Here is a 26,618-nt window from a genome sequence, read left to right as displayed (position 1 = left end):
CTATTTTGTCCCCGTCAACCACTCATCCTCATCAACCACTCATCCTCATTAAACGTATATTGGAGAGTACTGTGAGACCTTATATAGCATCCTAGGCGCGTCCTATCTAGCTTACGTACCGCGGCCTCTTTGCCCGTGGTAGGGCCTAAACGGGAACGAACGTACTATCACAGAGGCGCTGACACGTAGAGTCCACGCGCGGTACGGAACCGAGGATAGACGTATTATGTGTAGACGATGTGAGCTCCCTGTCATCATCGCCTTGATCACGTTCTATAACTCAAAGCTCATTGATAGTATCTTCTGCTGACCGAGTGATAATCAGCTGTGTAGCGAACAAATACTAAGCGTTGATCTCTGATTCTCTAAACTCGTACAATGAGTTCTCTGAGCCCTGTATGTCTTCGGTCTACGGCCCGCAGACCCAACATCTCGCCTTGGACAGCGAGTGTCCTTCTCCCCCCAGCCTTGGGTGGCATCATGATCTCAGTTGACCTTCCCGACAATAAACTGGCTGCCTGACGTCTGGTGCTGAGATGCATTCTCTTCTCTGCTGCTTTAATTCCAGGTCAAATACCCCTAGACCTCCAGTTCATACCCTAATCTCTTGAGCACCTCTCGCACCTGAGGACTGCAACACCTTCAATGTTCGGATACCCACATTGGAAGCCGATCGTGTGCACGACAGCTCCCTGGCCCACCGCGAGGAGATATTTCCTCAGCTGCTTCTTCTCCTTTCGGGCCACGAACGGATTGTCCGGGAATCCGAAATAGTCCTTGAATTCCACCCAGTTGCACTGCTGTCCACAAATGACGACCGGAGAGGTGAAGCCCATGTCAGGAGTTTGAGGAGTGGGGTGTCCCAAGAGTTGAGCCCGCATCCGCTGCTCTGATTCCCGGGTGAAGAGGTATCCTTTAGAGGCAAAGCGTTCGACGAAGGTGTCTTCCGCCAGCAGTGCTTGTTGCGATCTCATTCTTCGCAGCTCTAGGCGTCGTTGAGCCTCCTCCACACTCTCTTGCAAGGACTTGACACGCTCGGCTGCGCTCATGAGTGCGGCGACAACGGAGGGTTCGAGAGTCGTCTTCGATGTGCGAATAATGTCTCGGACGCGTGGGCGACGGTGTCTCATCCGGAGAGCGACTCTGAAGACCGGTCTCACCAAAGACGGAGAAATGCCCAGTTACTCTGTGGCTGCAGCTTGCTCGTCCCCAGCAGGTCCCATCGATACTCGAAGTGAGCCGTCATGTGGCTCGACGGTGCTAGCGAGTGCTCGCGTGTACCGGGGAGACGACATTTTGCGATGCTGTTCCAGCGCCTTGACGCTTTGAATTGGTCGTTGACATGATTTGCAATACGGCACATTGAGCATTTCAGCGCGAGGCATCGCACACTGCGCGGACGTCATGGTTGGAAGGTGGGGGTGGGGTTGGTGAGCGTGCCGGCCCGCCGGCGTCATCTCAGATTGGCGAATAAGGTGTCCGTTGACGCGGGACCGGGACATGTGGACCGGCACTCTATACATGACTAAGAGTTCGAGACCAGTCTACTCGTACTCGTATTATTGAGTTCATCATACGAGTATGCGACTCTAAAGGTAAGTCATGCATGACATGCGGGGTACGGGTATGAGTGGGTGACGGGACCTTGAAAAGTTACCCCGCTGAAGCGGGGCGTGTGGGTGTCTAGAGCGGAGGTCTTGCTTCAGCAAGTCGCCGACAAAAAACAGCCGACTTGCTGTGTAGGCTTCAAGCCTATGACGAGAGCAAGGTCTACAATCAGAAACGTGGTCCTTCTTGCTGACAATGCAATGTACATTAGATCGACCCCGAATCCGTACATGAGGGATACAGAGATTCAACATCCCTAATATATCCAGGGCTATATATTAGTCGCTTACCTCTCCGCGAAGGTTCTAGTCAGAATCAAGGGTAATTGTTTCTAGGAATTCAATGGTTAATGCTAAGTGATTAATGTAGGCGAATATTGTCGATGAATAGTTGATGAGGATGGGTGGCTGGTGAGAAGAAGTGGTCAGTGAGGATAAGTGGTTACTGAGGAGAAGTGGTAATTGAGGAGAAGTGGTTAGTGAGCAGAAGTGGCAAGTGAGGACAAATGGCTAGTGAGGATGAGTGGCGCGCGAGGATGAGTGGTGATGATCCCGAGAGCCTCGTGGCCCTTGCTGTTATTCATGCCTTGCTGTTATTCATGCATCAGTAACTGCCTGGAATCTTGTTTCCACACCCATCCGATGCTGGCCTCGACCTTTGCCCGTCCCGACCATGGCGACTCTTGTTCCAAATCGAAGCGGCAATCAAGCTGTGTTCTGCATGTTCGAGCATAATACCTGAACTTTGACGCACACTTTTTCTCTTCATTGGCAGCAGGGCATTGCAGGAGCAACATCCAGAACCTGCTACCAGGGCTGAGGTTACGAGCAAGCACAAAGGCTCTGCAGGGCACCGACACAAGTAGCTCGGCATTGATTGAAGAACTATCCCCCAGTGGTGTCAACTGAGGGTAGGTTGAGCAGCTCCCTTACCCCTAGAGCCTTCTTCTCTGAAATGTTGCCACCGATCCTCAGATTCGGCACGATCAGGATGATCACGGTCATGCATTCGTCGACGGATTTCCACGAAATCTCTCATCATCTCCAACGCTGCAGGATGCTGGCCGGCATTCAGTGCGCGATAGCAAGATTGTATTACAACCGAGACGACCGGGACCAACCCCCGCCAACGCCCGCCCTTCGCTCCGCACTACCTCCTCGATGCGGCCCTGTTCTTTGTATCCGGCCAAGTCGACATCCTCGAGTCCATGTTCGACGCTCACACAGAAGTAGCGATTCTGGTCTCATCCATGAGATCAAAAATTCGCACGGCTTGAATGCCCGAGCACCGCTCTTCTGGCACTTGTGACGCAGTTGGTTCGTGAAGCTCTAAGGGATATGGATGGTCGAGAGACTTCGCACCCCACCGGTAGTGAGCGACAGTAGACGAGGCCGGTGTCGTCGACCGTAATACGCGGGCCATTCATTGCTCTCTCGGCGGAGACTGCTTGTGCTATGCTTCAGAGGTTTATGAAGGTAGTCCAACGGAAAGATGAAGTCAGGACGGAAGGTCGATGGTCACAGCCCGGGTGATTTTAATAGCAACCTCGAAGGCGTCACCGAAAGGCTCGAAGGAGGCATTGCGAAGGGCGTCCGATCAAGCCGAAGCTGTATCTTTCAACAGCGCACCTGGTCTGTATGGGGCCGTGAGCGCTTACACGGCGAGTCGTAGGCAGAAAGGCAGCGCGCATGTGTGGCGTAGAGACGAGCCCCCACTCCCATGGTTGCTATCGGCGGTCTTCGTTTCCGCGACTCGGTGTTTGTTGGAATCCCAGGCAGGTAGTCCCGCGCGCGATGGCAAGGACTTAGTTCCGAAGAGCCTTGCTCGCCCGGGTGAGTCATTTATCCAGGCGCAGGAAGAATCAGCTGCGCTTGAGAACCTTGGTAAGAGTGGCGCTATCCTTGGCTTTAGTACTCATAGAGTCTAATGCCTTGACAATCTCGCTCATGGAATTGAAAGTGCCGTGCCAGCACTTGCGTCAATTGGCCCAATGATAGATTTATGACATCCGGGAATTGATTTTCTTGATATAGTTGTTGGACGAGGTGTGACCGATTATCAAATGCTTTGAATTCGTGGTATGGGTGTCTGCCCGTCAGGGTTTTACAGATCACGCACCCGAACGCGAAGATATCGGTCTGCTTGCTGACTTCCGGTGTTGATCGTCGATAACTATACCATTGATAACAGGAGCCATGCTCTCCGCCGTCAGAACCGGCACCTCCAAAATCAATCAGTTTCAGGCAATCGGATCCCATCCAACCCGTCAGGCCATTAGTTCTGGTCAATATCATATTGTGACATCCAACGTCAGCTTGGAAAAATGCCCTTTTTATGCGCGTATCCTATGCGCTCTGCAGCTTGTCTCAACCAGCGAAGTTCCTGTACACTGAGACCCTGTCCGCCCTCGAGTTTTGATATTTCTCGCGAAGGGGCTGACCCCGTTCCAAAGTGATGGATCCGTCTTTCAGACTTTCCAGGTAGCTTGCAATATACGGATGGAGCCGAGACGTGTATATGCTCGGCGCTCAGACATCACTCTCCTCGCTCTCAAAGTATTGTTTTACAACTCTTTCTCATCAATGCCGTAGACGAGGCCTGATCCGCCGGCTGCGAGGTATTGTCGCCCTTCATACGAAGAGAACATCGAGGATCTGCGCTGTTCTGAATATAAAGCATCTCGGTGCTTGTGGTCGAAGCACATCGCGTCGCGTAAGGGAGCCGCGGAAGCTAAGGAAGCGAGAAAACACCTTTTGCTGGGTGCGCTGAACAGTCACCTTGATTTCACGTGATCTGAGTTTACGTAGCCCCCGCAGGCAGTGAGGGGCACCAGTCCCCAACCCCACCAAGTGAGACACGAGTGATCGGTCGCCCCGCCAGACCCCGCTTACCCTGACTCACCCGAGGCGGGGTGAGTATTCATTGGGCGGAATAGTCTTGTCCTAAAGTGGGGGAGCTTCATGTCGAATGACCTCGTCTTGGTGCCCCTGCATTCATGCTTGCAACTTCCTCTCATCTTTCCCTCAATTGACCTGTCGACACACGTTCGTTTCAGGATGGATTTGCCCAAAACTCGGCCACTATCGACTCCATCCTCCAACTTGAGCGAATTTCATGGCAACCTCAATCCGAGGGCCCGCGGACAGCAGCGACGTGATGCAAGGACGACCGTGGTACAGAAAGCCGACGGTGGTCCAGCATACGAAGAGTACTTCAATAGACACTGAAATCACTCGCTAGGGACACGAATCGTACCAAAGTGCCTACCGAAGACGATGCCGCATTCCTTACCAGACTTCGAGAGGTTGCTGAGCTCGAACTCAAAGGTCCTGCCGATCAGGCCCTAACGGCCCTCATACCGCAGCTCAAGAGCGCGTACCGCAAGAGAAGTGTCAAAAAGACATCCAAGGCTGACGCTGCATAGCAGAATCTCAAATCGGCAGCGGTTGTTGATATGGGGTTATCGCCTCTTCCAGAGCGAGCCTGCGAGTCCAACGTCCTTCTCTCATCGAACGTGCAAAGCCTGACACGCCGCGTCTTGCTGGCTAAGAAGCAACGTATCGTCTTGTGTCAGAGCCGTGGGCACAGGCATCAGAATGACGACGGAAGAACAAGCGCAGACCAGTCGCGGAAGACCGGGGTCCTTGTTGCTTGTCCTACACTTCATATCAGCGCTTTGGTAACTCGTCTCAGGTAAGTGCATTAGTACCAAGGTGCCTTGTCCCGTCGTGACAGGCAATATGCAATATGCAGCCAGAACGCATGAGCCACGCGCCATGACTTGAGAGTTAGTCGGCAGGAATACGCACTTCCAGGAATGAGCTCTTCGACGGCAAGCTTCAAATGGCATAAGTTATTCATGGGTCGGCCAGAGACTAACCGTCTTCCCTTTGGCATGTGAAACAGATGCTGTACACGACGTGGTAAGTTGTCAGATGGTGGGCAAATATGCATGGGATTTTGTCCAAGATGCAGCTCAGAACTGTAAGATACCCATACCCTGCGATGATGCACGGATATCATAAGACACAGAACGTGGTATCTGTCGCCTCGCCCTCTGCTCAGCCCTCGAGGCCGAACCGTCCTGAATCACCCCAAGTTTCACTCCACACCACTTTTGGAGCCGAACACTATTATCGGCCGCGTGGCGTGGTGTCTCTACGGTGGGTATATTTGCATCTGAACATGGGAGAGCATTGCGAAGTTCGCGGTCCAACTTGATACCTCCTTGATCAGGCAGCCCTGGTCCCGATTGACTTCCCTATCCAACAGGGCGAAACGGCCGAAGAGGCGTCTATCAGGAGCCTCGGTAGATCCGGGATAGGTGTAGTGGTAGAGGTAAGTCAGGAAGGCGAAGAAGTCTCTCTGAGTATAGACAGGTCGACTCGGCTTTCAGAATGGCCACAGATCTTGGGAGAAGCGTCGCTTTCAAACCGCACGTTGAGCCTGGCTTCTCAACATGGTTTCTTTACGACGGCGCCTTGTGGACTGATGGAACTCCGGTAAAAAGAATTCACCGATCCGGAAACACTTTTTACTGAATTTGGCGTCCGATGTGGACCAGACCATATCACAACGGCTCACGAGATCGCTCCGTGTTCATTGTCCTCCCTTTGGAGCCCCCAATCGAGGCAGGTACTTGAGCACGGCTCCACAGGAGCACCTTGTTTCTCTGAGAGGATGCCAGGACATATCGCTCAAGCTTATCCCATGTCCATGTATCGGCATACTCCCGCGATATGACGACTGCCACGAAGAAGCTCTGGGACCGGGGTCGGCCCGGCATGAATCTCTCGGAACATCATCGCAGGGAGACTTGAATCTACGAGACTCTCCTGGAGAGAAAATCAAATGCACATCTCTGATTCAAGGGATCGGCTTCAACCAAGCGACTTTGCATGTATTTCCCCCAGCATAGCCTTCTTCTGTGGTGGGTTGGGACGAAAGCGAACATGCTCCATTAGGTCGGGCCTGGATAACTCATAGCCCGATTAGATATGTGTAAAGATGAAATGCTCCCTCGAGGCAAGTGCTATTGTTCCACCACTCGTTACACTCCCCAGACCCTTGATGGGAAGTTCCCCCCCATTCGCCCTTCAATCTTGAACATCCTTGTGTGGTCACCCTTCGGCTGAGATGCAAGTTCTCCCCATTGATGGCTGAACCAGGTCCGTGGTCTCCTGAATTGGCTTGTGAAGGTCGGCTTGGGTTCGTGATCACCCGTGGCTTGTGGAATTTGAGATGTGAGAGGATTGGCGCAACGCGTGGACAAAGCTGGTTAGCATCCACATTTGATGAGGGTGAAAGAGAAGGGGCGGGATCCGTGGTTCGAGCCACGCTTGCTGGGAAAGAGAGTTTCATTCTCTCGAAGGCCGCGGTCAACTTGTTGCCGTCACAGGAGTGCATTTCAATATGACCCTGTCGAGGCTTGATGCTGCAAATGTCCCCAGATCCATCGCCACCAATGTCATCTTCCCTCTCTGAAGTCCGCGCTTTCGCTTTGGTTGAATTTTGTAGTGAAGTCGATTGTCCACCGAGAGTGACATCCTGAAGCTCGAAAATCAACCGCGGGTTTGTCCAACAAGACAGGAGGGAGGTGGAGGAAGGATCAGAAGGACAAAGACGGATTGTTTCTTCCCAGACCGTTAGCAAATCCCGTTCAGAAGAATAGCGCGTACCTCTCTTTGCTCGTGGCTTTTGCCAGAGGATAAACCCGTGGTTGAGATGGCAAATGCAACGGACATGGGAACAAGAGGTACGTAGTAGGGCGAGGTCCAATTCCACACATACCAATCCCGTGCCCAATTTTTTTCGCCAACATGATGCTGCCATGCCAGTCACGCCAAAGATCGGCTGGCGCGAACAGGAGCCAGCCCTTGCCGGTGTACAGAGAGCCATAGAATCTTTACCCGAAGGCGAAGCTGTGACGCCAAAGAGAAGCTGAGCCCTCATCGCAGAGACTTCAGCAATGGCCTCTCGCCCACAATCTCCACGGCGGGAGCGCAGCTTCTCATGGCGGGGAATTGTATCTTGTCGAGTGAAATGGCCAAAAGTTCGTTCTGTAGGTCTTCGACGTATTGCGGTCGACGATCTGGTCACGATTGACGGTCTGGTCATGATGAAGAACAGCATTGGAACTGGAGCTAGAACTAAGCTAAGCTAAGCTATGGACGATGGAGAATGATCTCCTCTATAGGATCCTGACCCTGAATTGAATGCCGTCTGAACTGAACTGAACTGACTTGAACTGTTGGTTTTCTCTTTCCGTTTGTTGTTTTGTGTGCTGTATGGTTGACATGGGGAATCGTGCTGTTGTGCTGTGCTGCTCTGGGGGAGCAGATTAGATCTTGATGTGCTGCTGTGATCGCCGTGCTGTGCTGTGCTCATGGGAATATCTCTTCTCCTATTAAAGCTCCTTGAAGTCCCTTCACGCTCATATCCCTGATCCATAACACCCATGCCATGCCTTGACCGCGCTATGTCTTGATGCCTTAATGCCCGTGATGCCGTGACGCCTCGCTTTCCCTACCATACCATGGTGTCAACACTGCACTGTCGAGAATGGAACAAGACACCTGAGAATACTCGGTCAATCATTCTCAGTGTCTCGAGCCGTGAAGCAATGACATGCGCCGCAGGTGGCTTGTCCGCGGAAGTGCTGTAACGGAGAAAAACCACAACTTTTTTTTTTGAGTCCCTCGTTGAGTTGTTGTGTAGATTTCCAAGTAACTTTGTGTTTTTTGAGTTTTCGATCGTGGTGAAAGAGAGGTGAGAGTGAATCTCAACTCATGGGAGAGTCGGCGATGGGATAGGATCGACGCGCACAATCCTGTGGTGCAAAGCGATTTGTGAACACTTGAAAAGGGAATAAAGTCACGATTTGTGAAGAAAGTGTAATGCCGCGCGAGTACTGACATGGTCGTTTTGGCGCTGCGGACTGGGCTAGACTGCGTGATAGCCTTAGGAGTTACCTAGAAAAGGTCGACGACTGTTGCGTGTTGCTGCAATTTGACTGGGATGACCGATAGTAGTGGATGTGAGGTGTAGTAGTTCAGCCTAATCAAACATGAAAAGGACGCGGTTCATCTCTTCTTGGAATTGAGCGCGCTCGGCTTCGCTGTCGAAGTTGAGGATGTCCAGATTGGCCTCGTTGATGGTGTCGTGGACTAGCTTAGCGTCGGCTTCGATGGCATCCCAATCCACGAGTGTGTTCATGAACTGGTCACTTGCGAGAGTGGAGAGATCGTGATCCATGCGGACGTCGCTGTAGCTGCTTCTGCAGAAGTTGATGCGCTCTGATGGGTCTCGCGGTTCGTAGGGCGCAGATTTGATGTTGTAGTCTTGCTCAACGTTATCGTGTCCAGCTGGGAAGATGATGGACATTTCGTCTGTCTTGCGGCTCTTCTTGAGGCGGCTTGGATAGGTAGAAGCCCGCTCGTTGGCTAGACAAGTCTCGATGGAGATCGGCTCCTTCCCTTCGAAGAACAAGGTGACTTCGTGAGGACGGTTCATGCGATCTGAACGATTGTTGCTGTCAAAGTCTGCAACATCAGTCATCTCAACATCTGAGTTGGCGTGAGGATCTTTCGCAGCTTGAAGCTTGGCCAACTTTCGGGCGGTCATGCGACGCTTCTTCTCAGACGGTTTGCGGGGTGCATATTGATAGCCAGGATTTTCGAGAGCGTGTTGCTTCTTGACCTGGGCTGCTTTTGCTTTCCACTCATTCTTGACTTCTTCTGACTCAGACTTCCATTGCTTTCCTAGCATGACAGAGATGTCGTTGTTTGCCAGGTCCGGTCGTGACTGCAGCAGAATTGGGTGGTAGTAGGTGCGGTAGAGAATGAAAGCATTTGGTGGACGTGTGACCTTGGTTTTCTTGTCAGGTTGTCGAAGCTTTCTGTCTGCATTTCTCTCTGGGGAAGAAGATTGTGTGGCAGCATGAGCTTCTGCTTCAGTGGGGCTTGAGGCAGACATCTGAGATTGAGGTGTAGTGCACTGTGACTCAGCACTGCTCATGGCGGCTGAACCGACCGCAACAGCCGGGAGCTCAGGAGCTTGACGGATGCGCAAGACCTTGGCAGAATGATCGAGATAGCCTGTGGTCGGAGTATTGCCAAAGTGTTCACTGCTTCAGTCAGCAGAAGAACGATGGATATGAGTGAGCTCTCACCTCAATCGGGACTTGAGATCCTCGATGTTCTCTTTGCTGAGCTTGACCACCATGAACTGGGGAATGACCAATTCGTTGTTGTTGGACGGAAAAGAAGCGACACCCATCTGCCAAATGACATCGATCTGAGCCTTCGGCAAGCCATTGGGAACTTGAACTGAGAGGGCTCTTGCCTCAGCAAGGTAGGCGGAGATACTGTCCATCTTGGAAAAGTCCTGTTTCAACATCAATATAGCTCAAAGAATTGAGAGTCAGCTTACTGTGATATCGCGGATATTCTTTCAGTGACTTCGGTGATGTACAGTCCGGTGTTGCCAGATGAGAGTCTGAATGAAGGGGATCGAAGAAGGCGAAGAGATCGAGAGGTGAGAGAGAGAACTTATAACAATGTGAGACGGCTGGGAGAACGATGTCACCGGCTTCGAATACTGCCGCACCGACGCAAATTTTCTCCCTGAATAACCAATATCTCATTCCTGCCAACCCAATGAATAGGCTCTAGTGACAAGAAATTCACTTCACACAGAATCGATCTCAAGCCAGTGTGAAGTGAACCTTGCCCTGAGCCAAGGCGTTCAGTTCAGCCGCCGAATCCTCACAGCATCTTCCGAGTAGCGACAGCAGGAAGCAGATCTTCTCAAAAATCCTCGAACCCCTTCTTCGGTGGTGGGAAGGGCACATTGACGCAGCAAAGTCAAGCGTCGACACCCCAGTTGCAGCTCAATTCAGGCACTGTGTGATGTGCACTTGGTCACCGTTTCGGACGTCTAACACTGACCTCTCCCAGTCTATACTCCAACGAACGGTCGAGTGGCCGCAGAACCACCTTGTTCACTCCTTAGCAGGATGTATTACGACAGTGGTTTTGCAGTGGATCAAACGCTAGCCTGGATGTTTCATTCCCCAAGTCGAAATCTTTTATCAACCTCCTCGTGATCGTTTCGAGCTCAGTATGGTCGAAGCAGAAACTCAGAGCCGCACCGGGCAGATCAGGGTCGCCGCGTATATCTGGAGGCACTGGGGAATGATACGATCACTCCTAGCGTCGATGCTCAGGCTTTCGGCCTAATGAGATGTTGTGGGCCGTTTGCTCCTGCAAGCGGCCCGGCAGCTCTTGACTTTTTCCCAGGAGAAATACGGCGGTTATTCGCTGGCCACATGCGGTAGGTCACTCCCTTGGCTGTCTGTATTGTACTCAGGCAGTTGCGGCTGGCCAAACTTGATTTTAGACTCGAGCTTCTCTTCTGCCCTTGTTGTTTGTGCTGTCTCCTTACTCGGAGTCTTCTTTGGCGATCTTCCTGTCCACCGTCACCGTCAGAATGCAGTTCTTCGGCGGTGCGAACGCAAGCCGATCGATCGAAACACCAGAGAGCTGGTTGAGGGGGGAAATGTGTATGCTGCGTCCCACAGACACTTCCGCAGCAAGATTTACACATGGTCCGTGCTTTGCCGGACAAAGAATGTGGCGTCGGTTTCTGGACAGTTTGTCATCGTGTCTCATTGTTTGTTGCTTGGTAGATGGCATTTCCGGATGTCTGAAATTTCCTTGATTCTCCGCGACCTCATGACATCCATGACATCTGCAAGCTGGGCTCTGACCCGGGTGATTGAAATCAGTTGTTCTGGTCCTTGCGCAAAGAGGTACGATGAAGACCACTAGCGTCTCGACTCCGTGTATTTCGACATCACCGAATGCAGAGTAGCCTAGTGCCAAAGCTCAAGCAACGACTATCTCACGATCGAGGCTGTCACAACCGATCAGCAGCAAGCCTTTGAACGCAACGCCGCGGCGCTCCACTTCCACCCGAACATCTCTCCTCCTATTCTCGGCTTCGACCCTCGCGTCATCCAAGACGACTTCGACCCTTTCAATCTGGATCTGAGCCATCTCGTCGCCTTCGAGACCTAGATCATACAGACACATATACCCTCACACACAGCCTCGGCGGAATGGCACTCAGGCACTCAGGCAGGCAAGGCAAGGCAGGCAGACGGAATGGGAAAGAATATCTTCGGCGGCGCGAAGGCAGGACATCGAGGAGCAAGTGGCATCAACCGGTGGTGCATCAAGCGGATCGGTACACTCGGAGACGAGATGGGACGGGGTGAGATGGTATCTAATACCCTGCAGTGAAGTGCAGCGCAGTGCTGCGTTAGGCTGGAGTGGGAACGTACACAGAGCAGACAGAGCTTGGAGACGCGATACACACAGTCGCGACTGACTGAGACTGAACAGACGGGGTTCATCTTCTGCGCGACGCATCAGCTTCGATTGTCGATTGTCGATTGTCGATTGTCGATTGTCGACGTTCAACCCGCGTCCGACAGCAGACAGCAGATAGCAGATAGCAGACAGCAGAGAGCAGACAGCAGAGAGCAGACAGTAGACAGGATTGGAAACCTTGCCATGTAGCACATAGCAGGCAGGCATTAATAGATTAAAGCTGCGAAGCACCAAACGGCGTACTTGTTTCTTGATTCAGAGCTCAAGCAGCGAAGTCGATAACAAGAATTGCAGGCGCAGCTCCAATGGGCCTAGCAATTGGTGGGCGTGTGCGAGTGGCCCTGTTCTGACGTCGGCCGAGTGTCAGCTCTCCACTTGGGGGCCGGTGTTTTCAGACGTGCTGGACAAACAAGGCCATGTCACAGATCCTTCTGTTACCCATGATGAAGGAATCGAAACTTGTAGATAAGATTTCCAGGTACAGGTACTGCATCAAACCGCATGACGATATGACATATACGCTCCGAAACATGCATAGTGGACCATACGTTGAGCAAGCCGAACCATCAAGTTTCGATGGATGTGACTTCCACACCATCCTCCTCTGTAACGATGCATCGCATCGAAGCATCGTAGCAATGCACAGTATAAACGTGTTGCAACACCCGCGGTATGATGCTGAGTGCTAGCGTGAAGCCTTTCCTGAGAGTGAGTCGATTTTAGCCGGGTTGCAAGTCGATCAGAACCATCGTCCAACTCTACTCATCCCGTCTCGCCCTGTCGTCGTCGAGTGGACCGAACTCTTCGTCTACCCAATCCACCAGCATCTCCCAGAGTGAAACACCACGGACGTGGCAGTACCACCACAAAGCGAAGCCCTGGACCACCCATGAGAGAAGGATCCAGAGTCCTAAGGACACGTGGAAACCTCGCAGTCAGTGACCCTTTTGCTCAAGCCTCAAACCAAGTGGTGCGTGGAAGCGGTGATGGCGGGAATGGACAATGCGAGGAAGATGGACTTGAGACTCACGAATTTTGTAGTAGGGCCAGACAACGATTTGGACCACCATAAGTGTCATCACGACAAGCTCAACCAGGATCACGACCACCTTTGACAAGTATTTGAGGATCTCCTCCCATGCACGGAGATGGAGACTGACCACGAGGGTGACTGCCAAGTCATCCATTTCGGCTTCCAAAGGAGGTGTGAGCTGTGGTCTAGAAGACGAGATTGGTGCGTACTCCAGGAGTTCTAGGAGAGGGTTGTGAGAGAAGGACGTGGTGATGAGAGCAGATAGTCGACAGGGAGCGCGTTGATATGAGATCTCTGAGTGTTGTGTGAGAGAAGAGAAGTGGTGATGAGGAAGATATCGGAAATGCAGTCGGTGTCTTCCCAAGAGATAAAGTGACAGTTGAGGACTCCTGGCAGAGGTTCATGTAGAGAAGAGAAGTGGAAATGAGGGCAGATGCCCGAGAGTGTGTCGATGGTTCTTGAAGGAAACAGAAAGGGAACGTGGTCAGTTGAAGTGAAAGCTATCCATCTTCCTGCTCAAGGTCATTGTTTCTGTTTCGAGCAACCACACAACCACGGCAAGAGCGAAAGGCGGTCGCAGACAGATCTTCCGCGCCGGGAAGGAAATCTGAACAAGCTGCGAAGACTGGCCTTCAGCAGATGAATCCTTCGCCCTGCTCCTATCGTAACCTTCCCGCCAGCTGCACCATCTCGCCGACTCTGTCAAAGACATTCGCCCTCGTCCAGTCGCCTGCATAGATCAAGGAGATATACATCCCAGCAGCTACGACAACGAGTCGGTCGAATAGGAATGTGAGGACTGAGAAACAGTCAATAAGCATGGGTCAGTTATGCAGGCTTTCCCGGAGGCGAAACGCTCAGGTGAGCGCTTGACTGACCATCAGAAGAGCGCATGCTAGTTGTTGCGCAGGCAGTGGACATGGCCGCCATGGCCGTAAGGCAGAGGAGGACGATGTACTTCGACTTGTCCATTCCTGCGACCGAGCGAGTTTTGCCTTGAGTGCGACGAGACTGTGTGCTGAGGTAGCTGGTGAGATTGGGTTAAAAGGGTTGGCGCACTCTGAGAGTCGCATCCATACCTCGACGGAGCGCGGGAGACAGGTCCTCACTCGGGCCTCACATCGACGCAGAGCTGCTCGTTCACCTGGCACATGCCGGGATTGGTCAACCAGGAATTACTGACGACTGATTCAAACCGTTCGCACAAACCATGACAAGACTGGTCAACCAGGAACTGTAGTGATCATAATCGTGAGCAACCAGCTTTGGGACGTCGGCGGCAAAACCCCAGTATCTTGTAGACATCGAAACGAACGAGCTGGGCCTTCTGAGGCTTGCGCTCGACACCGAGGAAAAGGTTATCGCAGTCCGCTCCGCAGTCGTGCTCTACACAGCACAAAAGCGAGACACAGGGTAGATTGAGGATTCCCAACTCGTACCCAGACGCCCTCGACCTGCGCAGAACAATTGCAACATGGGTTCACAGTCAGTTGGCCTACCGACCGTGCAGCCTTGCCATGGGACTTTCGCGGCCGGGAGTGTGGCTGAGCACAAAAAGCAGTGGGAGTTTCCCGTATTAAGCGAGTGCTGGGAGATGAAGCTGGAACTGTCTTTCCCGTTCAAGCAACATTCCTTCCCCTTAGAGATTGAAAGGTGTGGCTGAATGTTCCATGACGTGTGTGGATGTTGTGAGTGCTGGGTGTGGATGTGGCTGTCAAGGCTGATGTTTGAGGCCTGATGTGCAGAGATACAGATAGTCCGGATGCGCTAGATCTGCTGGAGATGAGGGAGGCAGATGCCCGAGATGTACAGAGATTCAGAGATGAAAGATCAGCGATGGGATTTGCACCAGATGGCTTTGATAATTGCGCTGCCGGGCTAACGGAGTGGCATCTAACTAATTGATAAGGTGCTGACCGGCGGAGGCGACCAGCCGACGAGCTTCCAGTTCATTTGAGCGGCCACCAGCGATGCCAGTCGCTGCCTCCTTTTCACGCAGCCTCTTCTACACAGTACGAGTACTCATTGCACACAGTCCCATTCATTCTCGCAGCCTTTGACGTCGGCGATCGATGATGATTGCCTAGTTGCCAGTTCACCCCGAAGAAGCAAACGTGGCGGGCTGCCATTCGCTCTCGGCCCGTCTCGCTGGTTGTTGTCCAGGGTGTCGAATCCTTCGTCAATGGACGCACACCACACGGCACTCCATAGAGTCCTGCGTAGCACAACCACCCAAGGGCATGTCTGTCCCATAACCTAAAAGCCTCCTCTGCCACGTGGCATGTCTGTCAGTCGCAACATTCCCGGCCCGGCTCGTGCTCTGAGTCAAACATCCACAACAATCTCCGCTGCCCCGGCTGGAATCGAGATCCCTCCAAGCATGCGGTCCAGTGCTGAGCACGAGCAAAATGCAGTTGCTGGTCAGGTTGTCACTGTTGTACACAACTAAATTAGCTGTACAACCACAACTGCGGTGCCACCACACTTACCAGTCAGCCAACAACAGTCAGCCATGGTTCGACCGTTGTTCATTTATTGACCACATTCCTTCCACTTTGTCTTTCTCTGCCGTGCACGTAGCTTCCGTGAGTCCAACAGGAATCACAGGAGTCAGCTTGTCGTGCCCAGCTGAATCTTAAGAGTGCTTCTCCGACTGGGTTCTCCGGCTCTCCTCTGTATAGTCATCACATCTTCCTGTTTTCTTCTTCTCTCCTTGTCTCTTTCTGTTTCATTCTTCTCTTCCTGTCCTTTCTTCAGTGTCACACTGATGGCTTCGTCGCGGCTGTCAGTGACTTTGGATCTGTGACCAAGCATGGACACCGGACCAGCCCTGGTGGTGCTCCTCGAAAGGAGTTCTTGCTGTCAGTCTGATCACCCTACCTGTATGGATCTCCATGAGGCCCTACACCTTTCTTGAGAGAGCTCTTGCTCTGTTCAATCCCGTCGAGGAGTGCCACGTCAAAGACGATGGGGAGATGGTGTCAAATGGACGGAAGGGAGGGAGTGGGTGACGGAGCCGGTCCATGCCAGCACTGCTTTGTGTGTGGGCTTCAGTTGTCCCAGGTACTGCCAATATCCCAGATACATCCGGGTATGTGTTGCTCACAGGTCCATGCTCTTCCAAGTGTATTACTGACCAAGTCCCAAGCTCTTCGATTGTGTGTTCCAGGCTCTTACAGTATGTATCCCTAAGCTCTTACATGTGTGTATTCGAGGCTCTTTCAAGTGTGCATTCCCCTCAAGTCCAGCTCCATTGCCCTGGAGTGTTTGTGTCCACTTGCAGTTCGACCATATAGGCGGTGTGGCATAGGTAGGCAGGTAAGGTTTTGACTAGGTAAGATCGGCGGATCCGCCAGGAAGGATTTTGATTCTGGATTCCGGACTCTGGATTGTGGATTCTGGATCTGGTCTCTTCAGTACCGACAGCTCGAGCCTCAACGTATGCTCGAGCTACTGGCCACGGAATGCCGGTTGCTCACTGCTGGCTGCTGGCTGCTGGCTTTTCATCTCACCTCCCTGGAACTGGCCATTGGAGACAACAGACTCGATCCCACATGCACAAAGCCTGAACGAGAAAGCCTGAGCGGAGTCTCAGTTCAACAGCAGCGGAAGACTGAACAGGAGCCCTATGGCCATGGAGGACTCACCAAGAGAAAGACTGAAGGACTGAGAAGAGAGAGACTGAAGAACTCAGCAAGAGAAAGATTGAAGGACTGAGAAGAGCAAGACTGAATGCTGACCAGAGCCAGACTGAATGGTGAGAAGAGACTCAAAGGGACAGGGAGAAGACAACGAACAGAGATGAACAAGAGATGAAGAGGAGACTGGACAAGGGATTCCCCAAACCAGGACTGAAGATTGAGCAAGAGAAGAGGAAGACTGAGCAGAAGTCTGTCTCGATCGAGGCGGCATCGAGAGACTGAGCGACAGCCACCATCGATGCTGTCCTGAAAGACTGAAGAAGAGATGGACATGTCAGTCTGTCTTCGATGAAGGAGCATGAAAGCCTGGAGGAGAGGACAGGTCAAGAGTCTGTCTTCCATGAAGCAGCATGAGAGACTGCACCAGAGTCAGTCTCTATCGACACAGTCCTGTCACAGGCACCTCGACGAGAGACTGCATCGAAACAGCTTCCTGCCAGCGACGCCATGTTCACAGACAGTGTGAGAGGCAAGTGTGTGCGTGCGTGTGTGTGTGTGTGTGTGTGTGTGTGTGTGTGTGTGTGTGTGTGTGTGTGTGTGTGTGTGCAGGCGGATCCGTGTGGTGGCTGTTTGTTTGCGGCAGGTTGTGCGATGCTGGTCCATCGACCACGTCGACTCAGGCGTCACGAACTTCCCAAGGCCCCTAAAGCCACCGGGCACCACACGCATCAAGGGGAGCCGAACATGCATCGAGCTATCTGCGCCACAGGGGTCACGGACCTCCCCAACGCCTGGACCTACAGGCACCACCTGATGGGCTTCCCTTTGATGAACAGGCAAGATGCAGGCACGGGAAAGTGACAGGCAAGGGCACGAGGAGGTGGCAGGCAGGCCGACTGGACTCTACGCTTGGGATCGACTTGAGGGCGTGGGCGAGAGCTGAAATGTAGACGTCACGATAACGCAGCCTCATCAGTCACCTCCGGTATACTGTGGTTATGGAATGGTATATGTTGGCAGCCTCACGCTGTTGAATTCCTCTACTTCAAAGATCGTGGGACATCACAGACGCAGTCTCTACTCGTCTTCAGGCCATCAGGTTTCTAACGTTCCCCCGTCCTCAAAGAACTCCAGACGCCATACAGGCAGTCTGTGTTTCTCCGTGCTTACACTCTGTCTATCTTCGAACCGTCTACATCTCCGTCATTCCGCCTGAATGCCTGCTGCAATGAACACCATCAGCATGTCTGAGCAAGTCAGCGAACTGCGCAACCTCTATGAGAACTGCCTGAGGATCCGGAGCAATACCGTAGAGCAGGTCCGAACACTCCAGGGGAACGTGAACGAGATCGTCAATAGCATCGAGGAATACTCGAAGTTCTGGGGCTCCGCAGTGGACGTCTTGGATCGACTTCTGCCCTCGCCGGAGGCCCCACAACACGCGGAGTTGCTCGAACTCAAAACCCAGCTGCACGCCCGGGACGTCACCATTCGGATCCAGGAGAACCAACTCCAACAGCAAGATGTGCTGCTCCAATCGCAGGTTGTCCTTCTCGAAGCCCAGGAAACCGTCCTGGCCGTTTCACGCGATGCTGGCCAGCGGGCAACCGCGCAGGCGAGGGAGGCTGAAATGGAGCTGGCGTTGCTCCGGAGCTGCGCCGGGTCGACTCCTGACACGGACAGGAGAATCCGGCAGCTATTGTGTCAGACCAGGGCGTTGCAGCGCCGCAACAAGGAACTCAACGCTCGAGTCCAGGACATAACGACCGAGTTGGAAAAGGCCCAGAACGTCCAGGTCGGCCACGACGTATGCCCCTCGTGTGCAGAGAAGCAAGCCGCGGTCGAACACTCCGGCGACATGAAGCAGGAAGAGGCCGACTACACCTTGGATACCAAACCGGCCTTGGCTACTATGTAGAGGAGGCATAAAGGGCAGGCGTTTCATCGAGGACGACAATGAGAGAGGCGGCCACGGAGGTTCTGGCCGTGGCCTGGTCTGGTGGTCTGGTCTTGGGGGATCATGGTACTTTCGCTTTGGCGGCCGCGTGGGAGTTTCTCTCCTTTGACTTTGGGCGGCGTGCCCTCGATGGAGGATTTCGGATTCCTGTATTTCGGTTCGGGTTTGGCTTCAACGTTGGGATCGGCTCTCGTTCCTGACGATCATGATGACACGGAAATTAATTCCCCTACTATGAATACTCAAAAGTTCCTTGTCGTCCGAGGTTCTCCATTTTTAGCGCTTACGTCTAAGGGTACAAGCGAATACCTAATCGTTCGAGATCCCCCTAGTTTAGGGCGCCGATTAGGTTCGGGCCACGGCTTACTGTGGACGACGTGTGGGGAGGGACGTAACACTCACAGCAGGCTGCGCACTGCCGGGGGACTGTGCCCTACCGCGTACAGGCACAGGTACCAGTCCAGGGGACAGGCAATGTGGGTGTGATGGGGACGCCTATTCTGAGGGCCATAGGCAGGCACCGTAGGGGAGAGTTAGCGAGATAGGCGAGCAAATGGCCGGGGACGGTGGTGCAATCTCGAGCAGATAGGCGAGCGGTGATACAAGATCGGCTGGTGATAGGCGTCGAGACGGTCGTACAGGCTCGAGCACAGCGCCTCACAAGGCGTCAGATCAAGAGTAGGACTGCTGGAGGCAGTGGTATAGCGGTCGATGGGTGGCCAAACCCCTGCAGGTGAGTGAAGGAGCGCCCCGAAAGATCATACGGGTGCACCTAGAATGATCTCACAGCAGCGCCTGAAAGATCTTATGGGTGCACCTGGGAAGATCGCACAGTGGTTGTAGCTGGGCCCTCAGAGTAACCCCAGCTGCGTCCGGAAAGAACTTACAGCTGCACCTGTAGAAGGTCTCACAGGCCGGTAGCTGCGCCTGCAAAGTGGCTCTCGGCGTGCCCGGAAATATCTCGCAGGCGCCGCAACAGTGCCTGGAAAGTGAGTCATGGCTGCACCTGGAAAGATCTTACCGGCGTCGTGATAGACGAAGGGAAGTCAGTTATAGCTGCACCTGGAAGGATCTCATAGGCCCCGTAGTAGCGCCTGGGAAGATCTCACTGCTGCATCCCGGGACATCTCACAGGCGTCGTATTGGCCTAAGGAGAATAGTTACAGTTGCACCCGGAAAGATCTCATAGGCGCCATACAAGCGACTGGAAGGTAAATCCTGGCCGCATCTGGAAGGATCTCATGTATCAGGAAATAGTTCACAGGCCCATTAGAGCGCCTGAAAGGACCTCACATGCCCAATGGCAGCGCCTGAAAAGTCCCCTACCAGGCTTGCGAAGCACCTAATTTGGGTTTCTTGGGAGTGCGGATGGGCGGGAGGTCCATTCCCAGTCTGTCCTGGCACTCGTCGGTGTCCTCAAGGAGAAAACGAAGAAGTCGAATGGGAAATGGCGGGGGATGGCGAAAACCCTGAAAATGTCGAAGCGGGAGACTGGACGACGGAGATGCTCGTGTTGGATGGTGCGAGGTGCAGCAGCCACCATGTCGGTGACGAGGACAGAGTGACGGAAATGGACAAAGGTGCGAGGAGGTGTGCGCATGCTGCATGCTGCATGAGTCGCCCAAAGAGGATGCTGTTGTAATAGTTACAGGGTGTCAGAGTCACGGACGTGGGTCGATTGCTGGACGAGATGCAGCCTGACCATCGCAGTGTCGTGGCGGCGACGTGGATGTAATGTATGCAGGAGGAGGAGAGGAGTGTGTATGCGTGTGTGTTTGCTTCTGCGTGTTGCTCGCCTTGTTCTTCGGGCCAATGACATCTCTTGCTTCATCTCTTGCTCATCTCTTGCTCATTCTTGCTTCACTTTCTTCTTCCGTTTTCCTCTTCGGCCACGGACCACCATTCCAGCCTCGACGAGTACCAGCTGCAGCTGCAGGCATGCGTGTTCAAAGTAATGCTGAGTAAAGCTGAGGATCGAGGCAAGTCGCGACGAGCGAGTCGCCAATGGCACTCGACCGTCGACCTTGACGCAGCTGGACTTTCTTCTGCCGCATGCATTAGTGTCGTGCTCATCACCTGTCAACTTCCCTCGCTGCCTTCAGCACTCTGAATCTCATCACCTGTGGGCTGCTCGTACCTCCCTGTCTTCGGCTCCCATGACTCTCTCCTGCATCGACTAGTCCATTCCATGATTCATACCCTTTTCATGCCTCGTCTTGCCTCTTGCCTCTTGCCTCATGCCTCTTGCCGCTGTGGCACGTCAACTCCTCCTGGCCGCATATTCATTACAAGCCACTGCAGACGTTGTGTAACACATTTCTCGTGGTCTTCTCGTCGTGCAGCTTCGCCCTTCTGATGCTGTGTAACTGTGATTCATGCATCGTGGACCACTTAGAGAGAAGAGCCTCGTATCCCGTCACCCTCCTCGAGATTTTTCAGGGTCAACGCCATCCCCCAGCACTTCTGCCTTCTCTTCTACTCCTTCGCAACCTCAGAGTCAAGCTGATCACGTGTGAATGCCCGGACTGTCCACTGCTGATATGCGGCTGCGGACCGTCCGACATGGTTGTGTGGCTCCATCTGCCAGCATGGTGGTCGATTCTGACAGCTGAAGCCCGACCACCCTCGATATTCGGGCTTTGGATCCTGGCAATGACCTCCTGCTGTTCTGCACTGATTCGCTCACCCCCATACCAAACTGTCGGCAAACGCGGCACGAACCCGACACGCCTCTCAGACAGCAGCGGACAGTACCAACACCCGACCACTCAGAGCAGCGGTATAGAGCAGATTGTCAGCAGGCTGTGCCGTCAACATCTGACCTCTCAGACAGCGGCAGAAATCGAAAAGCGTTGGCTGTCCAAGTAGATCTGGTACCTCGAGAAGATGTACGTACAATCCAACAGACTCGTGGCTGGTGCTCCTGGACGTCACTTGGGCCATGGCTCTTGCACTCTGGCCACTCCATCTCATTCCCTTGTCTCTTCCGCCGTGCACTGCCATCACATCTCGCACCAAACCTCAACTCGGCCCGCATGATGTGGACGACAGTCGTGGCCCACACCGCGTTGAGCCGCGACCAAGTGCGCCATGAATCCGGACTACAGACGAAGGGTCGGGTAGCGAAGGCGCGCGGCGACGGGGAAGCAGTTGGCGAGACATGGTGACTGAGGCGGCGCGCTGGGCAAACAACCGGGCCGAGACCTCTCCATGCTTGCTCGATCGTGCCCGTTTGACTCGTTTCCATTGGCGTGATGGGCGAGACGCGCTGGAGAACTGAGCTGAACTATCGAACGTGTCGCAAAACTTAGAGTGCCGATGCCACACTGGACTCGATTGTGTGAGTTTCCAGCCATGGCACGCGGCTTGACGGCTCGTATTCCTGTCGCGTTTGCTACCGTCTTGCCTGCCTCTTTTCGACAATGAATGTATTCCAACCACCCCTGCCTCCGTGGTCCGCTTGCCTTCGATTTATCACTTTGTGGACCTGTTCGATTGGATCGCGGAAGTAGCAATGGTCTTCCTGCTTAGCTTCTCGCTCGCATTCTCGGATATCCTGCCAACTTCCCGCCCAGACCTGTCGCTCTATGCCGCCTTTGTTGGTCCATCGTGAAGCCTCACTGTGCTCGTAAATCTGACAACCATGACAACCATGGCGTTCTGAACGGTCACCGCCGGTCAGTCCATGCGCCATCACATCCAGACGCCGTGCACTGGCATCCAGCTGGCCTCGATGTGTGTCACTCGATCACCCTCCTTCGCTCGCTTTACATCATGGCGCGCCTACACGGTACGCACAGTCGTTCCATTCAGGTTACAGGTCGCGTCTATCACTCTCTGTGGAGATCTGGTCCGGCTTGGTCTGGTCTTCACCTTGCATATGTCGCCCCTATGCAGACATCTCAGATGCAGTCCTGAGGCCGGGCATCCCAGTCGATCCAGCAATGTCTATGATGCCATGATGAGGCAGGCTGAAAGCCTCGACCGTGAGAGGACGGTGACCTGAGACCGTGCAGACAGCAGCTGGATAGAGATGGAGAGGAAGACGCAGAACAGGATGAAGAGGGATGTGGTGGTGGTTGTGGCCACAGCCAGCCCGCATCAGGTCATCTGGCTCCTATATTGAGACCGGGCTGCCTCTGTCTCTGCCTCGTCTGCTTTTCTTCAAGGCTATCAATCTATCATGACAAGTCTTGTCAAGAAGACCTAGCCCTGAACTTGAACGTGATCAGATCACCCTTCGCTAGAGCCACGAGGAATGCGGTTGTAAGTCACATCACATACACTCTTTGTTGTCCAAGCCTGCATTCGTACTCGGTTGGTCATGGCCGGCCCCAATGACCGCCTTTCGACTCCTTGGCAACCAGGCCAATGAATTCCAACGCAGGAGCTCCCCCAGGGACTCCCGCCGAGGAGCATGCCAACCACACAGCGCCAGTCGAAGCGAGCCAGGCTGGAGAGGCCCAGGCGAGCGAGGACGCCAACGACCAGGACCCCGACGACCACGGGCACGGAGACCACGACGGCAACGACGACGGCTCCGACAACGGTCGCGACAGTGACAATCCCAGCGAGTTTGGCAACCATAGCGACCTCAGCAACGATAGTGACAACGACTATGTCTACAGTGAAGTGCCTTGATTCCAATGCCGACTACACGATGACTGACATTCGCACAGACTTCCACGAGGAGCCTGAAACAGAGCCCTTCGCGCAGCCAGACAATGACGGCGCAGGCAGCGGTGACCTGTTCACGCAGGCAAGCGACGACCATGCCACCATCCACTGTGAGAAGCAGTCCTGGCTCGAGGCAGCCGAATAGTGACTAATCATCATCCAGCGACGGTCTATGTGCGTCAGCGAACCGGAGAGGACCATGGCAGCCGTGCAAACGGCGATTCTGCACCCGTAGAAAGTGAGAAACGACGCCCCCACCCCAGAACAGCCAGATCCGTGACTGACTGGTTTCGCAGCAATTGTAGACAGTTACGTCCTCGCGGGCCCCGCGGAGGATGTGCCTGCAAATTGGGGCCGTGATTCGTTATTCCGGGGCAGCTTTCAAGTCTTGGAGAGGAGCAACGACGACATTCCCGTCAGCGAGTATGGGCCTATACCCAATTACCAGCTTTTTCAGATCGACTCGGAGGATAGTCTGCGGTCCCGCCTCTTCGACGACCATCTGAAGACGCGATTCCTGGGTTTTCCCGACAGGCCCTTTGTCTTGCATGCGTGTCTGTCGAACAATGACACCGGTGAGATCTCCGCTCACTATTCGCCCGACTGGAGGGACTGCGCCCAGGTGGTCAGGATCTACAGCCCGTGTTTCAACCGATTGTTCTTGCAGCAGAGAGTGCTGACCATTGGAGATCGGTCCGTGGCGCTCAACCTCCCGGCCAAATACTCCTTCATCTACGACGGCCGCAACATCCACCTGGTCATCCGGGAAGAAACTCTGGAACAACGAGTCAGGAAGCACGCCAGCGATCGCTTCATGACTGTCAATCGGAATAGCATCCCTCTGTCTACGGCCTTTGCCGTCTGGGGCCTACGCTTCGGGGTGCTGCCCCTAGCATGTCGCAACGAAATCGAGACCGTGTGGCGCAGCATGGCCTACCTGGCTGACGAGCTGTACCGCCGCTCAACCCTTGGCGTGCCCACTGCGCTCCTCGACCGGCAGGGCCTGGAGATCCTGGCCGTGAGGCTGCACCGCCGGAGGATCGACTACCACGGACGCATCATGTACCGGTCGTCGGGACCCAGCGGTGTGCATCTCGAAGGCCGTCTAGTGTCCGTGGAACTGATCGACGAACCCCTGCGCGGCATGCGCATCCGGACCGTGATCGAAGTCACGAGCGACGTGACTCGCTTTCATTTGATCTGCCTGCGGCATTCAGCCGACGAGTTCCGCCGCTTCGGCTGGTACTTCTCGAACCGCGGTGATGATCCGTCTGGCACCTATTACGGCGTTGGCATCGACCCTCTGCGCGAATGGGTGCCTGGCAAGATCATCTACCAGCAGCGAACGAGTCAGGGTCCGCTCACTTTCGTCGTCGCAGATGACAACACGGTGAATGTCCACGTCGATGACAAACGTCTGCACAGTCTGCTCTGGTCCCATCACAGCAGCTACCCATGGCCAGTGAGGCGTTACTGGCCCTTGACGAGCCTGGTGTCGCTGTTCCGGCAGTCAGTAACCCATCCAGAGTGCGATCAACAGGAGCTGTCCACACTGGTGCACCGGATATTTCAGCTTGAAGTCGACCGCATGGCTCTCCTCCAGGCCCGAGACGACGTGCACGTGCACCAGGAGCAGTTCGTCCATCATCAGTTCGCGGTGGAGATGTTCCGCCGCTCGATCATGCATGAGAAGTCAACCATAAAGACTCGAACTGCAGTCCCCCAGCCCTCTCACGCTGAGTGCGCTGGCACTCTGTACAACGTTGTCCCACGCCTGAACCACGGTGTCTTCTCTCTGGAATGCTACTTTCTGTACTGGTCCCAGGCTCATCAGACCACGTTCGGTCTCATGATTGAGGCATTGGAATGGCGCCACCTCGATCCCTTCGTCGACTTTGAAGCCGTCGAGATTTCCATGGAGGGCGAAGAAGTCCCTCCGTACTGGGATCCTCGTTGCGAGCACCTCTTCAATGACGTCTGGCGAAGAGTGCCACTGCCCACTCCAACCACACCATGCCCGCCACCCTCCTCCAGTGTTCCCTTCCACATCCCGGCATGCCGCATGGGCGCGTTGCTGCGTCCGCTTGCAAGGGCGTTGGAGGCCAATTGTTTTCCTGCGAAAGCAGACAACGTTGCCTCCCTTGTCCAAGCACAGTACAACAGCTTCTGTGCTCGCACCCAGTACGCCGCATCAACGCCCCTGATCCTGCAGATCCTGGCGCAGTTCACGGCGTGGCACCAGACCCAGTTCATCGACTCAAGTCGTCGGCGCCGCCTGGATCTGTACAACAATGCGTGTGCGGCACGTGAAGCTGTTGCGTGGGACGACATCAGGAGGCAGCGCGAGGCGTTGGTGGAGAGTAGCTTCGAGCCCTGTGATGTCCTCCTGCTCCTACTACTGGAGGTGGTCGTCGGCTGGGTCTTCGTCCAACACGACAAGCACCACATGCTGCCATCACCGGCAAACCACATCAACTGGACATACACGCTTTCACCGACCATGGATGAGCAGGTTCTGTCGAATCTTGTCCTTGTGCTTCAGACCTTCACCACCGTCTTCGAGTGTGAACATGTTGTCGAGAAGGTGGTGCCGGTGATCATGGAATTGGACATTGACCCAGCAAGTGGGATTCACACGGACGAATGGTACCTCCACTGGCGAGCGGTGAGAGAAGAGCGAGTAGACCGTCTTCCTAGCTCGACGGCGATACCAAATCCAGCAGAAGCAGCAGCAACCGCCTCATCGCCGTCAGTCGAAGCTCTCGTAGTACTAGCGGTACCACTACCGGCAGTACCATCAGCAGCACCACTACCAGCATGATCGGCAACAGCAAGCACCCCAGCGACGACATGGATCCGAGTTCCCTCCCCCTATACGGACCAAGGAGACTGTCATGTCTTTGTATCACCAACCCAGTACACCACTGTACGCGACTTTGTACGCCACATCTTGTATCACCACATTGTCATTGTCGTGTCAGCTTTCACGTCTTTCAATCTTGTATCGTCCACTTCGACTTCGACGACTACGTCAACCCCAAGCTCAAGCTCAACCTTCCCCGCCTTGGTCGTCACGGTCGTTGTATCAGTACGTTTTCGGTTTCCTGTTGTGTCTTTCGCTCTCGATCCGGATCCGGATCCCGATCACGGTCACGGTCACGGCATTCACTGTTTCGGGCTCGGTCTTACATCTTGCTGTCTGACGTGATCGTATCGCATCGTATCAGACTCGCAGCATTTCTCAGTCCCGTACACTCGTCAAGGGTCATGGCTTTGGCCTGGCCTGCCTGGCTGGCTGGAACTTTGGC

At 54.0% G+C, this 26,618-nt stretch overlaps 5 protein-coding genes across 5 annotated transcripts; 2 read left to right on the top strand and 3 right to left on the bottom strand.

The window, feature by feature from the left end:
• Positions 1 to 599: 599 nt before the first annotated feature.
• On the bottom strand, positions 600 to 1,049 carry G647_10300 (uncharacterized protein; the record flags this gene model as incomplete). Its single annotated transcript, XM_008726291.1, has 1 exon — positions 600 to 1,049. The coding sequence occupies one exon, from the start codon at positions 1,047 to 1,049 to the stop codon at positions 600 to 602; it is 450 nt and encodes a 149-aa protein (XP_008724513.1).
• Positions 1,050 to 3,530: 2,481 nt separating this feature from the next.
• On the bottom strand, positions 3,531 to 3,902 carry G647_10299 (uncharacterized protein; the record flags this gene model as incomplete). Its single annotated transcript, XM_008726290.1, has 1 exon — positions 3,531 to 3,902. A coding segment is annotated over one exon (372 nt), but the record flags the coding sequence as incomplete, so codon positions are not given.
• A 4,762-nt stretch (positions 3,903 to 8,664) lies between these two features.
• On the bottom strand, positions 8,665 to 9,981 carry G647_10298 (uncharacterized protein; the record flags this gene model as incomplete). The annotated part of the gene is made up of 2 exons (XM_008726289.1): positions 8,665 to 9,733; positions 9,779 to 9,981. 2 exons carry the CDS (start codon positions 9,979 to 9,981, stop codon positions 8,665 to 8,667), a joined length of 1,272 nt encoding a protein of 423 aa, XP_008724511.1.
• A 7,938-nt stretch (positions 9,982 to 17,919) lies between these two features.
• G647_10297 (uncharacterized protein) lies at positions 17,920 to 18,594 on the top strand (the record flags this gene model as incomplete). Its single annotated transcript, XM_008726288.1, has 1 exon — positions 17,920 to 18,594. One exon carries the CDS (start codon positions 17,920 to 17,922, stop codon positions 18,592 to 18,594), a length of 675 nt encoding a protein of 224 aa, XP_008724510.1.
• A 4,410-nt stretch (positions 18,595 to 23,004) lies between these two features.
• Positions 23,005 to 26,131, top strand: G647_10296 (uncharacterized protein; the record flags this gene model as incomplete). Its single annotated transcript, XM_008726287.1, has 4 exons — positions 23,005 to 23,260; positions 23,313 to 23,420; positions 23,474 to 23,548; positions 23,607 to 26,131. The coding sequence occupies 4 exons, from the start codon at positions 23,005 to 23,007 to the stop codon at positions 26,129 to 26,131; spliced, it is 2,964 nt and encodes a 987-aa protein (XP_008724509.1).
• Between the last annotated feature and the right edge of the window lie 487 nt (positions 26,132 to 26,618).

Source organism: Cladophialophora carrionii, assembly GCF_000365165.1.
Source record: "Cladophialophora carrionii CBS 160.54 unplaced genomic scaffold supercont1.13, whole genome shotgun sequence".
Classification (NCBI taxonomy): Eukaryota; Fungi; Ascomycota; class Eurotiomycetes; order Chaetothyriales; family Herpotrichiellaceae; genus Cladophialophora; species Cladophialophora carrionii.
This window is presented reverse-complemented; position numbering and strand designations above follow the sequence as displayed.